The sequence below is a fragment of the Mastomys coucha genome, unplaced genomic scaffold, assembly GCF_008632895.1.
Source record: "Mastomys coucha isolate ucsf_1 unplaced genomic scaffold, UCSF_Mcou_1 pScaffold20, whole genome shotgun sequence".
Classification (NCBI taxonomy): Eukaryota; Metazoa; Chordata; class Mammalia; order Rodentia; family Muridae; genus Mastomys; species Mastomys coucha.
The window spans coordinates 95,933,760-95,951,132 of NW_022196903.1; the positions used below are offsets into that span (position 1 = coordinate 95,933,760).

Below are 17,373 nucleotides of genomic sequence, written 5' to 3' on the forward strand. Positions count from 1 at the left end.
AAGGTAGAGGAGAAAACATGCTATCATAGGTCACAAGTTCAGAATGGGTAAGCCAAAGTATCCTGGGTGAAATTGGTTTTTTTTTCCCATTTACTATATATTTTAGCAAATTCATCTACATCTTTCATCAAACTTCAATTTTCCATTTGTAAATAACGAGCAATAATTCATCCTAAGCATCAATCTTATTTGAAATTTCAAGTTGGCAATGCCAGGTGGTAGGCACTCCATCTACCATGGTAACTTCTGTTCTTTTTATGAGATAGAACTTGATAATAAATAGGGTTACCATTCAGTTGACAATATCTCAAATGGCAAATATGCTTGATTTTCCTAACTCCATTTGATCATTTTCTCAAGAAGGTTTGAAGGAAGATATTATAGTTTGATTACTCAAGGGGGTATACAAAAACAACTGAGCAAGTTCCGAGTGAAGTATGTGTCTAAAACAGTTGAAGTCATCCTTCAAAGATGCCCACTCTACATCACTTAAATGTCAAACTCCTGGTTCTTATTATCCATTCTGTTTTTGTCTTTTGCTGAGGCTATAGGAAACAGGACTTACAACTCTGGGCCAGGGTAGTTTTATGGGTTAGTTAATTCTTGTTTTTTTTTTTTTTATTATTTTAGATATTTTCTTTATTTACATGCGAATTTCTCCATTCCCAGTTTCCCCTCCAAAAAACAAAAAAACAAACAAAAACAAACCCCTGTTGCCTCCCCCCTCCCCAGCTTTATAAGGCTCAATATCCCATGGCAAGATGAAACTCAGGTTAGGAGTACCACATGAAAAGTTTTAATTGATTATTATGACCTGTAAATATGCAGTGAGTCTTAACGTTTCTAGTGAGGTTGTTAAGACCCACACTACTAATCTAATAGCAGCTCTGATAACTGTTCATTTGCAAACAATATATATCTGAAATGCCACAAAGAACTTTCAAGAATTTCTTTCTTTCTTTCTTTCTTTCTTTCTTTCTTTCTTTCTTTCTTTCTTTCTTTCTTTCTTTCTTCCTTTCTTCCTTCCTTCCTTCCTTCCTTCCTTCCTTCCTTCCTTCCTTCCTTCCTCTCTTCCTTCCTTTCTTCCTTTTTTGCTTGCTTTCCTTTCTCTCTTTCTTTCTTTCTCTCTTTCTTTCTTTCTTCCTTTCTTTCTTTCTAAACAATGCCATGCTACAGATTGGGAAAAAATCTTCACTAACCTTACATTTGACATTGCATCTTACATTAGAAGTTAATATCCAAAATATATAAAGAACTCAAGAACTTAACCTTCAAATATCCAAATAACCCAGTTAAAAAATGGAATCCCAGCACTTGGGAGGCAGAGGCAGGCAGATTTCTGAGTTTGAGGCTGGCCTGGTCTACAGAGTGAGTTCCAGGACAGCCAAGGCTATACAGAGAAACCCTTTCTTGAACCCCCCCCCCCAAAAAAAAAATGGAGTACAGATCGAAACAGAGAATTCACAAACTAAGAACCTAGAATGGCTGAGAAGCACTTAAAGACGTGTTCAAAGTCCTTAGTCATCAGAGAAATTCAAATCAAAACGACCTTGAAATTGCATCTCAATCAGATTGCACACCAATCAGAATGGCTAAAATCTAAAACTCTAGTGACAGCACATGCTGGTGAGGATGCTCTCTAACAAGGAAAATTGCTCCATTGCTGGTGGGATTGCAAACTCGTACAATCACTCCGGAAATCAATCTTGAGGTTCCTCAGAAAACTGGAAATAATTCTATCTGAAGACCCAGCTATACCACTCTTGAGCATATACCCAAAAAACATACTATAATATCACAAGGACACGTGCTCGAACATGTTGAGGGCAGCCTTGTATGTAGTAGCTAGAAGCTGGAAATAACCTAAATGTCCCTCAGATGAAGAATGGATACAGAAAAAAAATGTAGTTCATTTACATAATGGAATACTATTAGGCTCTTAAAAAGGAGACATCATGTATTATGCAGGCAAATGGATAGAACTAGAAAATATCATCCTGAGTGAGGTAACTCAGACCCAAAAGGACATGCAGGGTATGTGCTCACTGATAAGTAGTTACTAGCCAAAAAGTACAGAATACCTAAGCTACAACCCATAGACTGTAAGAAGTATAACAAGCAGAAAGGCCTAACTGAGGGTAGTTCAATCACACTTAGAAGGGAGAAGGAAATAATCAAAGGAGGCAGAGAGAGGGAGGGACCCGAGTGAGAGGAGGAGAGGGAAGAGGACAGGGGAACAAGATCTGGTATGGGGTGGGGGAGGAGAGAAGAGAAGCCCAGAGGGCCAAAAGAATGAATGGAAATAAGCAACCTCGGGGGCGGGAGGATCCTCTAGAAAGTACCAGAGACCCAGGAGGTGAGAGACTCTCAGGACTTAATGGGGTGACCTTAGCCAAAATGTCCAACAGTGGGGAGAGGGAACTCAAAGAGTCTACCTGCAAGAAAAAGATAGGTCCTCCAGTGAAGGGACTGGGTGACTAATCTTCAGTCAAAATTTCTGACCCAGAATTGTTTCTTTCTGAAAGAACTTCAGGGACAAAAATGAAGAAGACAGTGAAGGAAAGGAAGCCCAACTTGGGGTCCATCTCATGGGGAGGCACCACAGCCTGACACTATTGCTGTTGCTATGATGTGCTTAGAGACAGAAGCCTAGCATGGCTGTCCTCTGAGAGGTTCTACCAGCAGCTGAATGAAATAGATGCAGACACTTACACCCAACCACCGGACTGAAGTCATGGAGTGTTTTTTGTTGAATTAGGGGAAGTACTAAAGAAGGTGAAGGGGGAGAGCCACAACACAGGAAGACCAGCAATCTCAACTAACCCAGACTCCAGGGAGATCCCAGAGACTCATCCACCAACCAGGAACATACATGGGCCAGTCTGATGCCCCTGGCATATATATAGCAGTCTACCTGGTCTGGCCTCAGTGGGAGATGTGCTTAATCCTGGAGAGACTTGAGGCCCCAGGGAAGTGAGGGAAGTCTGGTGAAGGAGGATCACCCTCTCAGAGGAAAGGAGGGGGAGGAATGGAATGAGGAACTGTGGGAGCAGGACTGAGCGGGGGACAATGACTGGATTGTAAATAAATTTAAAAATTAAAAACAAAAACAATACATCTATGTGGTTGGAACTGAAGCCTTTGTATTTTTCCATACCTTCCTCTGCAGAGAACACGGTTGTCACTGGGCTAAAGGGTCCTTCACCTTTGTTATTGTAAACACCCACTTTAACTTCATATGGTGAAAAGGGCACGATGCTTTCATTCCTAAAGACGTATCTTGGGTTATCTGGGGATGTCACCACTGTCTGGATCCAGGTGGTAACCCCAAGTGGGCGGAAAGCAACCACATACCCAAAACCTCCTCCATTCTGTAGTTCTTCAGGGACTGGCTACAAATTAAAAAACATATTAAATTATCTTCACACATAAGGTCAGGGCAAAAATTATGGGAACATCATTCGTGGACTTGAAAGTCATTCAATCGTGATTTATATGGAATTGATGAGATGTATCTTTAAAATGAGAAAAGCACCATGGGACAGTCAACTGAGCTGCTCTTAAGCAGGCAGACACCACTCATTCACAGGCTTCCAGATAATGAACTTGCATCGTCACTGATTATTCAGATATTAGAATTTAACATGGTTTAAATTTGAGTTTCTAATAACATAAACTTTCATTCAAGAAAACCTATTATTTTAAGACAAAAACAATCAAGTTCATAAATGTTAATTTAGTATAGAAAGGGTCATACTTGGATATTATGACAGTAAAAACAATTACAGAGAAAAAAGAAGTTAATACAGTGCACGAAATTCAAAGTTGCATGTGATTAAGTAAAAATTTCTAGTTATAATCCACATGGGAAAATGGCATTTTACTTGTTAACATCTGCATAATACAGATAATTTAGCTCTAGTGTCTTTTAAGTGTTAAATTCATTGTTTATAATATTTTCTAATTGTGGAATGAAGCTAAGGCTAAGAGAATGGCCTGGAAGGTACTAGACACTCAAGCACATGATGGTCTGTGTGATATCGGTTGGAAACACAGGGCTGCACAGAAAATTAAGGGTAAACAATAGTGAACTTTTAACACCTGCTTCTCAGAACTATGTCAAGAGCCAAGTGATTTTGATCAACTGTGTATTATCTCCTGGCCTTGCAATTTTCATAGATATCATTACAAGGATGGAATGAGAACATTATGTGCGGATGAGCAGGAAAGTAGTTAGCACAGGATGCAGCAGCAGAGGAGGAGCAGCACCACTGGCATTAGTGCCTTTAGGACCGTGACCACTACCACTTGCTATAGCATAATGGACCAGCTTCAGGACCACCAGAGTTACAGGTACCACTATACTCACTACAATATCAGCAGCAGAGCTACAAGATGCACCAGCATCTTCACCAGTGCTGGAACTGCTCAAATTAGCAAGTATCTATTATTCCAGCTATATAATATCACCACCAGTAAGAGCATCCTGCATGACCCACATCATTATTCCTTGATCTCCTACTATCACCAATGCCAAAAGCTCTACAGAAACAACAGCACCACTACTCCTCACAGCACCAACCCTACCACAACCACCAGAATCCACACAAGTAGTTCTACCAGAATCATCAGTACTACAGACAACACATGTAGTCACACCAAAAACAGTATGACCAGCAGTTCTGTGAGCACTACTACCATTCATACTACCAACAGAATCAATTCTAGAAATACCACGACTTATGCCACTATTTATAATGACAATTCCACAAGTATCATCATGAGGATTGGTAGCACTAGAATGTACAGCAGTATCACCCCCATTACCACCAAATTTACTGCTACCAGAAGTAGCATGGTTTGGATTGGCTGCACCATCACAAGTACTAGAACCATTAATTTTATCAGCACTGCCACCATTAGTATGGACATCTTCAATAAAATATGACTATCAGTACCACCATCAATGCAGTTACAGCACCAATACCACTAGCTCCAACCCCAGTACCACAACTACCAATGCTGTCACTACGACCTCTAGCAGAAACAATATGACCAGCACTACTGCCAGAGCCACTACAAGCATCCTTACTCACACCTAGCACAATTAACTGCATTGCCACCAAGACTATCAACACTACTATTGTTGCTACCATCAGTACCACCCCCATTGTCCGCAGCATTATCACCGCTGTTAAATATGGATACAGCCAGTGATATGGACATTACCTGTGACACCAACAGTACTATCACCATCAACTTCAGCATTAGTACCACAAGAATCACTAAAATCATCAGGAGCATCGGTGTCAACACTGCCATTCATACTACCACCAGCGCAGACAATATGAAACATTAGTACTCTCACAACCATCAGCACCATCACCAACATCAGTGTCAGCACCAGACTCAACAGTTCCCCAAACATGAGCATCATTAGTGACATCAAGAGTAGCAACAGTAGCCCCTTCAGCAACATGATCAACAGTTCTACCCTTCCACCTGGTCAATCCACCAGTAGTAGAAAACTAATATTAGCAACAGCTCTTGTCTTATCACCATCAGCAACACTTAGCAATAGCACTGCTGGCACTAATGCCACCAGTATGACACAATAACCTGCACCAATACCAGCATCAGTGCTACCAGCATCTAGACCAGCACCACAGCTACTACTACCAACAAAAGCAGCAATACCTCCACCATCGTCATCACCATCGTCATCATGGTAGTTGTCATTCTCATCGTCATAGTTGTTGTCATCACATGGATGGAGGCTATGGTGATTGGATGAGGAATAATACCCTGGTAGAAAAGATGTGGCCCAGACACTTACATCCCAGGTTATCACTAGTTCAGATCGGCTTCCACCTCCTCCACTGACCTCAGAAGGTGCGACTTCTGGAGCTGGGTAGGTCAAAGACACAAAGACAAAACTCTACTTTTATTCGGTAATATCTGAAAAGGGTCTCATTTACTTATTTTCAATATCATTGAGTTTTGTCATCGACACACTATAAACACATTATACAGATGCATGGGTATATGGACATTTCTGTATCTCATTAGTAAGATCATCAATTATACTCATATGCATTTATAAAGATTTTGGCAAAGTCAACAAATTATATTATTTACATGAAATCATAAATAATTCAGAAATCTCTGTAATAGTAAGAAAAAAATATAACTCAAATGAAAGCTACTTCATCACTAGGGTGACAGAAATATGAGGAAAGGGGACTTCCCAGGACATACAGGGAATCAGGATGACAGGGATTCTTCCAGATTGAGAAGGAAGTCTCAGCATGGTGCAGGCTCTGGAAAGAGCCACACAGACTGGAACCCTCAGGTCCTGCTGGGAAGTGTTCTTGATAAAACTCCCACGGATGTCAGCTTTCTTGCTCGTGATGAGAACCTTTTGGTTAGTAAATCCTGAGATGAAACTAGAATCTAAATTTTATGGCAGACCTTTGAAATGCACATAGCTATATTTTCTGGATGCATGGCAGATGGACCCTACATACACACTGTGTGAACAAATGAAGATGAGAGCCAGTACACATAACAACTGTTTCCCACAATACTTAGCAAAAATAATAGGTGTGTACTGTCCCGAGGAAAAAGGCATTAGTAAAATTGTGCAAACATAGCCCATGCCTTCTTTGGCTCAGTGCCTAAAGTGATGTTTGCTGTATCATGTGTCTCATTTTAATCAATACCACTGATTGTGGAAAAGATAGTTTTGATGCTCACCCCTCCCCCCAACCACCAGGAGCTTCTCTAAATGAACAGTAGGTTTACCTACTAATTTTGAGTTTTGATGATAGCATATTTTTAGAATTATGAAAGTAGCCTCGTGACACATGTATATTGTTGGCTCATATAAATTCTTAAAATGATGCTTTTATAATCTAACACTTCTGGGGCCATAATAGACTACTCATCTATTGGTTGCATACATTTCCTGGGTATGGTGGCAGAATGAGGTTTTACAGCATTGTAGCTTCCAGTGGTATTATCAGACCAATTTGTCAGTGCTTCTTATGAATGAAAACAGTGTTTTTTTGTGCTAACCAGTAACCACGTCAGATATTACTGTAACCCTAAGTGACTAAAACATATTCACTCAACACACACTAATGATTGTCTTCAACTGACTGAACTCTTGGAAATGTCACACCACATTATGAATCTCTTAGGTGTTTCCTTTGATGAATGCCATATGGCAAAGTCACATTAATTAAAGGTCATATTAATGTGACAATAGATTATTGAGACAGATCAGTGGCTAGGAGACCAGAGCTAATAGAAATACACACCCTGGTAAATCTATTAACCCATTACTCAGAAAGCAAAAGCACTAACCTGCCTCTTCAGTCCTTACTTTTTCCGAGGGTAAACTGGGTTCTCCGCCTCCGATTTTGTTACTGGCTACAATACGAAATTCATATTCCACCCATGGGTTTAACTCCACGACAGTTGCTGTATGTGTCTTGCCGTCAATGACCTCAGGTACTACAAGAAGGTTAGACAGTTCAGAAGGTAAGAGCCTGCCTACGCCAGTGCTCAGTTGATCCATATTTTTCTAAGTAGGTGCCCTTTGTCTCCCACCTACTTTACCTGTTCTGACATTTTGCCAGCCCACAGAGAAAGGCGTCCTAGCCTGGACTGCATATGATATAACTGGGCTGTGACTGTCGGTGCCTTCAGTCCAAGAGAGCTGGGCTGTTGTGTCTGTAATTTCATCTACCTTCACATTTTCTGGTGGCCCAGGTGAACCTAACCGAGGCAAGAACACAGAGAGTATCCCATAAATGCCATCATCTTCTACCAAAAAGGCTCACATCATTACTTTAATATCTCCAACTGATCCCACTTTCAAAAGCACTTAAGGGAAGAGGCCATTTAACTGGCAATAAAGCTACCACTTTTTGCACGGTCCCATTGTTATATCTGAGACCTGGATAGGAAGCCCTGATTCACAACATGTATCTACTTACTGAGGCTCTATTCAGCACTACCCTTTTTAAATTTAGCATCCTCTGCACCTTTCTCATGTCAGTGTCCTCGCTTCGGCTGGGATGCCTTACTGTGAAACATATCTTGGCTTGCTACCTCGATGTATTTTATTCTGTGATACACTTAGGACATTTGCTTTTCAGCCTAACAGTGAATCAGTAACATAGACAACAACCAAGGTTGGTGAATTTTACCATCTCTCTGGATAATGCCTCTTCTTTTGGAGATAGACACACACATACTACATTCTCTTTCTTATTAGATATATTTGCTGAATTAGTGATATGCTCAAAAACACATTGGCTTGGCAGCAGCTATGGAATGCCAATTATAGCAAGTCCTATTTGAAGGGAAGAGTTGAGGTTTTCATTTCTTTGAATGAACACATTCTTATTGTTATACCCTCTGGCTGATGGGTGTCAGGGGCATTCTTGTATAATATCTCACTATGGCTTTCCCCCAGTGAGGAATGCTCATGGACAGCTTTGTTAGACGACCTAAAAGGAATTCTTACCTCTCACTATGAGCTCAGCTGCAGATGAAACGCTGTCCACCCCTGTCTGCACCATGCATACATACTTCCCACTATGTTTCAGTTGAATGTTTCTGATCATTAAATCACCAGATGAACTCTGTTGAGGAAACAGGTAAAGAAACAATATTATTTTTGAAAACACAAAGGATCTTGAAAATGAGGCAATCCATGTTTAGAGAAAACAATGTGGTAAGCAGTCAGGAGGCTGAAATCATAGGTTGCATGGAAACTAAGACAAATTCAAAATCATGCATGAGAGCAGGTAGATTTCTATATGCATATAAAGCATTTCTCTGGATATTTATGGTTTCAAATATAAATGAGGGCAGAGATTATAGTCTCAGATTCTATTTGCTTCCACCAGGCGACACTTCTTTTTATATCCACTGCTTAGCACCAGCTCAGTTTTCTCTCTGGTTGCAACCCTACTGCAATTATCTGCCTGGGAAGAGGAGGAAGCATTTGGGTACCTAGTGGGAGATAAATACAGCATGGCAGGGGGGATTACCATGGTTGAAACATTTTTCTTTCTCCACATATTGGAGCTTAAAAGACTAAAGTCATCTAATTCCTTTAAAAGCTACAGAACTTAGAGCAAGGAAATATGAATCCCCTAAAAAAGAAAAGAAGAAATTAAAACACTTTAAACCTTATAAATAACAATTTTTCCAAAGACATTTGTTGGCATCCCCTGATACCAATTTATGGAACAAATGTGAATCTAAATGCTCAACCTTAAAAGGTCCTCATTTAAAGAGACTATAAATTCACATTCATAAAATGACTAAGAGTGGGTCAATTTCCCACATTAGTGAAAATAAAAGCTGACATAGGAGAATCTGGAAGATGAAGCTTTTTGAAAATGATCCCCACTTCACTTTCAACCCTGGAGAGGGGAAGGGACAGTGCTTATCTTATTAATTAAAAGAAACTTTACTCTTGTGTACCTAGAATTTGTGGCAAGAGAGACTCAACTGTTCTCATTTTAGTTCCGTGAAACCCTGTTCCAGCTAATATTTTTCACATTACTCCCCATCCTTACAGCTGTTAATGGACTGTGTATTCTCCACTGGTTGGATCATATGGCTTTAGATGGGATTTCTAGGGTATTGGGAAAAGCGGCTGCCAGGTGATTGATGGCTATAATTAAGTGATAATCCAGAAACTGTTCAGTTTGCACATTTTACTTTCATCCAGTTGAATTTTTTTTTTGTTTTCTTCCCTCCCTCTCTTCCTTCTAGGGGTTATTTAGAAGTGTTTCCCCACGAGAAAATCATCACTGCATGCTGACCTTTACAAACTCCTCTGGTTTTATGAGCTCTGCATAGTCACAGGAGGGTGGTTATCATCTCCATAGAAATTTCTTCTTTTCAACAAAGTCTGGTGATTGGTGCCTGGGTGAGGACTCTATTCTTCTGTCTTTACTTTCTTATTTTGAAATAGTCAGAAAAATTTCTTATTTTGAAATAGAGAATTTATATGGACTTTTCTACATAATCATCTGGATCTATCTTTTAGACATCCTGGCTGCTGTTGGCTCTAGAATGACTAAGGAAGAGACTGGAGTTGGGAATTTGGACTTCTGTTGACTTTTGGAACTACTGAATAAAAAAAATGAGAAATAGCCAAGCTGGAGCATAAAACAAAACCAAATAATGACAAAAATATTTCGCCAAAGAAATACAGTCAGGTTCAACTGCAGAGGATATATAATAGTTAAAAAATATGTTTTTAAAATTTATTTTTTTTATTTTATGTGTATGAATAGTTGTCATACATATACATATGTGTACTATGTGTGGTGTCTGTGGAGGCCACAGCATTTTGAAGCTGGAAGTGGAATTAAAAATAGCTGTAAGCTGCCATGTGGGTGCTGAAAACTGAATTGGGGTCCTTTGCAATAACAGCAAGTTTTATTAAACTCCTGAAGCATCACTTTAGTCCCTAAAACTATTAATCATTTTGGTCTACAAAACAGAACAAAAGATGCAACTAAGATGTGTAGACAATAGAGTCATTGATTAATTTTTCTCAGGAATATCATAGATTAAAGTGGAGGAATCTTTAATTGAAAAAGAAAATTTTGCAAAAATTAAGAACCTTCATCTTAATTTCATCCATTTCAGTAAAATCAATTTGTGCTGTTCCTTTTTCAATGCTTTTTTTTTTTTTTTTGAAACCAAACAACTCACACCGCTTCTTCCTTCAGATTCATTGAAGGACAGAACCATCTCTTGCTTTCTGAGATATAAGGTTAAGCCAGACTCACAAAATGCAGAGGTGTGAAACAAGCTATGTTTATAAGTTACAATCCACAATACAGGTGAAATAAAACCATGCTGCACACACCGTGTACAGACACATACAAATAACAGAAACACTTTCAAGATCTGCTGCAGACATGTAATGGGAACTATTGCAGTTGGGACAAGATATCTACATAGCTCTACTTTGAACCACTTCAAATATCAACGAACACAGAGTTATATGCATAGCCTCTTTCCCATGAATTCCACTCCTATGCTATGCTCCCAAGAAATGCATGTGTGAATCCAGCAAAAGAAATTTATAAGAAAAACAAAGAAACCCAGTGTTCACATGTCTACCATAGGTAATGTAGGTTGTAGATGACTAACTTAATGACTATCTGGGCATAAATAAAAGAAATACACACAAACAAACACACACACACACACACTTTTTTGAATCTAAAAGACACAAATATTAGACACTAGATATACCTCTTATCACATGGGAGAAGTAGATTGTGATCACCTTTAGGGGACAATTGTCCTTTGCTTTTGCTGCCAATTTTCTAGCAATAAGGGGTAGAAATTGGCATCTTATATGCACTTAGTACAAACTGCACCATTCAGACACATTCAGTTTATTAATTAATTAACTGAGAATGTCTTGTTGCATACTATAGACTGGCATGGCATTTGCAATTCTACTGCCTCAGCCTATGTAAAAGCACAGAGTATAGACCTTCCTTTTAGTCTCAATAGAAAGCAAGAATGAAGGACCACAGGAATAATCTACCTGAATGCTCACAGACAACCACTGGACTGACCATGGGGTCCCCAATGGAGGAGTTAAAGAAAAGACTGAAGGAGCTAAAAGGGTTTGTAACCCCATAGGAAGAACATAAACATCAATCAATAAGACCCCCAGAATTCCCAGGGACTAAACCACCAACCAAAGAGTACACATGGCTCCAGCTCCATATGTAGCAGAGGATGGTATTGTTTAATATCAATAGGAGAAGAAGCCCTTGGTTCTATGAAGACTTGATTTCCAGTGTAAAGGAATGCCAGTGTAGTAAGGTGGGAGTGGGTGAGTGGGAGGGGAAGCTGTTCTACTAAACTCTTAGCTTCCCCTTCTTTATCAAATAGCAGGAGCCAGTAGTGTCAAACCTTCATTTGCCTCACCCCCATTCTTACTTTCCTTAAAATTTGTCTGTTCAAATTCAGCAGTGGGTTTCTCAAGTTTTCTAGAAATAAAGTGATTTCTCAAAATTGCTAGTTTTGGGCTTACTGGTAGAGGGAAACTAAGAGAGGCAAGTTCTGTTCCAATGATTGACAGAGAAGCTTAAGGCAGCAGAGAACATTCTGTAATTCATACAGATTTGAGTTTCTTCTTATAGGTACTGTATTATAAAAATAATGGAACTTTAAAAACTCTTAAGCAACTACTATCACACTTGAGTTACTTTAGATACACTCCTGAATGGGACTAACAATCCTTATGCGTGTGGAGCTGACGGCTAGCAGACAGGGAGTAATCAAATGACTACACAAATTAGTGTAAAACTATAGTGTAAGAAAGGTTACATCATCCAGAAAGAATCTATAATTTTCTGAGGTTTGTTTCTAAACTGACAACAGAGCTAAACTTTGTAATAGAGGCAGATGTTTTCTAGGGAAAGAAGAGAAATATCTCTACCTCAGGGCACATACATAGGTGCAAAATCCAAGGTATGTGAGGGGACAACCTACTGGAGTGAGTCACAATGACAAAGTTATCTGAATAAATCTGCAGCAAAAGGATCTCAGGGCATAACATGGTGCAAATTAACAGCATCCCGGCCTGACAGCAAAACATCAACTTGATTGGTACTGGAATCAAGTAAGAGACGTGTGCCTCGTTATTCCTTCTGGGAAGTTAGTAGACACTTCTGCTAGAATAGCTTGCACAATTGAGCAGTGACTCAGATATAAAGGGGTCCAAAGAAAAGGCAACTGCCTGCTTGCCTAGGCTTCTTCTTGGTAAACATGCTTTCTATGCCATTGTTTCTGTTGCTTACCGATACTGCTGTCCCTCTCCAAGAGCAGAATTTGATTACTACAGCTTTCTAATGGGACTGGAGACAAGAGAATCTCCAAAACTCAGACCTTTGGTGCCAGATTGGCACTGCTGGGACATCTATCTGCTGGGACGGAGGAGATACCAGGTCCTCAGCATCAGCCATTTTGTAATACCCAGCTCCTATCATGTAAGCCATTCTAGAATATTCTTTTTTTCCTAATCTGTAGTCATTATAATGGCTCATTTAAAGACTTTAGGTAATACACCAGGAAAATAGAAGTGCATTATAGCTGGTGTTTAACTTTACATCTATAATGATACTACTTTTTTTTTTCTTTTTGGGGTGGCTAAATTTATTTCTAAGTTTTGCTTTAATCCATCCCCTCCCACTTCCTTCTGTTTATAGTTTTCATGGTGGTAGAGTTGAAATCAGGGTCTTTCAAAGCTTAGCATGTGCTCTGCCAGGGAGGTACAACCCTAACTTCTAGGAATACTTTCAATTATTTGGTTAATTTTTTTTTAAATTTTTTTCCTGAATGAACACTGTTGTTTCCAGAACATGTCACTGGTATACTCATAAATGGGTCCAGAAGCAAAATAATTTTTTTGAAAATTAATATTAAAAAAGTAGGAAACAGAAGAGAATAATTAGCTTTCCTCTATAGAAAATGAAGCATTTGATATAACCTCAAAAAAGAAAATCACACACTCATCACAAAGTAAACAATGCATGAAGTGATAACCCATATTAGGTAAAAAAAAAAAAAAAAAAAAAAAAAAAAAAAAAACACCGTAACTATTAATAACAGGTTATCTAAAATTGCATCATTGGTCTACCATATGCTAAGAATTGAGGTATAAAACACAGTGGGGGTACTTCTTATACTGCCAGTGAGGCAAGGTCTTTGCTTATAACATATTATAGGCATAAGCTATTTCCTTAGGAAGCACTCTAGATGGTAATGTGGCTCCAAGGCTTCCAAAGGACAAAGTTTCCAGTTTAAGGAGGAAGAAACACATTCTGACAGCTATTTTTAGAAGGCCAGATTGAGTAACGGTCTTCTCTTTTCATCACTTTACACAGCCTGTTATTACCAAGTGTCCCATATTAACAATTCATTCCCTCACTAGAGTGATTTTCAAATACTAACCCCACACAAAAGTTTTATCCAGCCACGTTGACAACAGTGGAGGTTGTATAGTGCTTCTGGAACCTGGCTGTTTTTCTTTTCTCCAAAGGTTCCTGAAGGACTTGGTAAAGACAAATCAAGGTACAACATTCATAGTCAAGAAAATTACACCTTGTCTGCCATCAACTCTGTTGGCTACATCAAGGTCACCTTCTTTTTAAATGTACCATGCCTGTTCAAGGAAAGAAAAATATCAGCAGGCACTCAGCTATTCAAGAAAGTCTGAGTGTAAAAAAACAAAAGTCTTAATTCTTCTAACTGATAAATGACTTCTGCTGTCACCTGGTTGTCTGAACGGGTGATCTTCAAGGCATGTAGGATGCAATATGTTAATATAAGAAATGGCTCAACATTCTTTGGTGACCAGAAACCAGAATAATCATGCTATTTCATGAGGTAGAGTCTGAGCATGCCCCTTCTGAAGAGTTCTGAACAAGTGACATATTTAAGAGCATATAACTTCGTTGAATACTTTGTGCATATTTTAGATTGTGCAAAATACTCTAGTTACCCCACAAGTATCCGCTTTTAAACATCAAGGTCCTGCCAGCAACTAGGAATACTTTTCCTTTCAGAACAGTGTGACATGTTCACATAATGCCTTGTTGTCACAGAGCTTCTCAGAAGAACTACTCTTACTGCATTAGGGATGTCAACCCAGTGTTTCCTACCCTTGACTCATTTTAATAACACCTTTGTAACTTTTTTGACATCTAATTTTTCTGTTGTGTTATCTTTTCTTAAACTGTCTACCTTTGCTAAACTTAGTTTAATATGGAAGTTGTTATTATGAATGTAAATTAAGGCTTAAATGTGAATCTGATCACCCAAATAGTAGGTCAGTGATGGAATAAAGGTAATGAACAGAAAATGATGCTATTGAACAGTGTTTAAGCTCATGGAAAAGGGAATTAGTTTGATACTGTCAAATTTTCTCAGAGACCTTTGCTCTGTTAATTAAAACAGGAGATTATCAAGAATTAGACATTGTTAATCAGAAATCTTAGAGCATGCTCAACCGTTCTTCCAGAATTAAACTAAATAGTTGAAATAAAATAGAAATTGAAACAGCTTCTTTTTTCTATGTGACATCATTGATGCTGTCATTCAGTTTATGGCCTAAGTTTCAGAAAATTGCTGATATTCTCTTTAGTTATTGTTATGTTATTATTGTTATTGTATATTATATATGTTATGTATTGTATGTCATTTTTCATTCACTTAAATTAATTAATTTTGAATATCGCTTGTTCTATAAATTCACTTGAAGAATCTTTTAAAAACTGCCAGAAGTGTACAGGCTGAATCCCAGGAAATTACATTAGAATGAACTGGAAAGAAGGGACAACTCATGTGGCCCTAAAAAGTAGTGAAGTCAACATCGTTAAATCCTTGGGATTTGGTATATTCAAAACCCTTTGTTTATAGAAGTGCAAAACTTGAGATAACTATTCAAGTCCCCCTCAATTCTAAAAGTCTAAACTTTATACCTAATTATAACTGACTTTTAACTTAATTCTACACTGCAAACTTAAACAATACTAAATTATTGAAAGTATGAAATAACTATTAACCTGGTTTATACCGTAGTGTAATCTTCAACCATTAAAAGCATTTCTCCTCATATTTTTCTTGGGAAGCAGGCAAGGTACATAGTATTTGTGGGTCAGACATTAAGAGCCAAGCACAAGGGTAACTTTTTAACGTTAAACTACCCTTAGTAGATAAGTTCTTATGAATAAACACAGAGATTATACTGTACACCAATCTATATTATTCTCAGTATGACCCTGATTGAATAGACATTTTATGGAGTGGAAGTATTATGAGTCAATATTGCTTATCTTGAGGAACCACATAATACATGTATCAAGTTAAATTATTTTTGTCTTTCTCTTGATATGTCTAAAGTATACCTTGCACAGAGTTGTCCTTTGTAGAAAAATATTTCTGGTATACAGACTAGAAAGCCCAGCTAAGAGTTGACCAAATGTGCTAAATACCTGTTGTTTCCTTCTAGTCCCAGAAACTACTACAAAGTAACAAATGAATCCAAAAATTAGTTGGTGGCTCAAAGAAGGATCATTTATTCTGCTCAGGGGACAACAGTCAGGACAGTGAAGTCATCACAGTGGAACATCTCATTCGCACTCCTGGCTTGATTAGGGGCTGAGAAACTTATTCAGATGGTTGGCAAGTTGGGGTGGCTCTTATTGAGTTTAGCAGGACCAGGGATCTTCTTAGGCTTCATAATATTGCAATTGCTGAATTATTAGAGTCACTGTGCAGATGGAATGTATTAACCTAACTCACTCTCCTTACTGTATCACACTAATGTTCCTTGTTCATGGTGGTTACCACAGTCAACATTTTAAGAGGACTTTTTTGGTGGGCTTTACCATTGGATGGAGATGAGTATCAATAACATCGTTCAAAAACTCATATCAGGTAAGGGACATTGTTGCAGCCATTTCTGGAAAACACACTTGTCCCATCACTTAAGCTGCCTTCTACACAGGGCACATTGCTAGTATTTGGGGCAGTCCTTAGAAAGGACTTTCATATCCATTGCCATATCTTTGGGTTTTTTTCAAGAAGAGCTGTAAAAGTAGAATAATTATGGTTACATGATATTTGTTCACCAATATTCATCCTTCTAGGCTGTTCTTAGTTGACTGTGCCATGTAACTAAAATAAGTTTTTAAAAAAAGCCAAATTCTGGACTAGATACCCTATCTTTTATGTCTGTATTCTGTGATCAGCCCAGAGGAAGGACTTACAGAAGAAAAAGAGATATCCATTTCTGGGAGAGATGATCCTATGGACATCAGATAAATTTCAGTACAGTCTCAGGTTATTGTATTTCCACAGTCATCTTGTTACTCCAGAAGCAGAGATTTGTGATCTCAAAGTTATATTCAAAAGGAAAAATAAGAAAGGGCTTGACATTAATGTGACTATCAATAGACTCTTACTTACTTAAAATGATCCAAAAGAAAGGGTTATAAGACCAGAGTGCTTTTCACAATAATAAATTATATAAATTCAACCCCTTAGAATTTTCACATCTAGTCCAAATGCTCAGGTCATCCCAAATGACCTATCATTAGTTCCTTTATCTGTTGCTGTGATAAAAAATACCCCAACTAAAGCCACTTAAGGGAAAAGGAGCTTATTTTAGAATGCTGTTTGATGGCATATGGTATACTGATGAGGAAAGGCATGCATGGCAGCTAGAGATTTAGAGAGTGGTCACATTGTAACCACAGTCAGGAAGTCGAGAGTGATGCACACTGGTGCTCAGCCTACTTTCTCCCC

The 17,373-nt window shown here is 38.5% G+C and overlaps 1 protein-coding gene across 3 annotated transcripts in view; it reads right to left on the reverse strand.

Annotated features, from left to right (window-relative positions):
• Nucleotides 1-17,373, reverse strand: part of Cntn3 (contactin 3) — a 369,189-nt gene that overhangs the window by 31,479 nt on the left and 320,337 nt on the right. For all 3 annotated transcript variants that reach the window (XM_031382768.1, XM_031382769.1, XM_031382770.1), the window contains 5 exons: nucleotides 8,537-8,654; nucleotides 7,624-7,782; nucleotides 7,369-7,518; nucleotides 5,837-5,907; nucleotides 3,158-3,392 (listed from right to left, as the gene is read on the reverse strand). In XM_031382768.1, coding sequence (XP_031238628.1) covers nucleotides 3,158-3,392; nucleotides 5,837-5,907; nucleotides 7,369-7,518; nucleotides 7,624-7,782; nucleotides 8,537-8,654 — 733 coding nt within the window. The remainder of the gene's footprint in view (nucleotides 1-3,157; nucleotides 3,393-5,836; nucleotides 5,908-7,368; nucleotides 7,519-7,623; nucleotides 7,783-8,536; nucleotides 8,655-17,373) is intronic.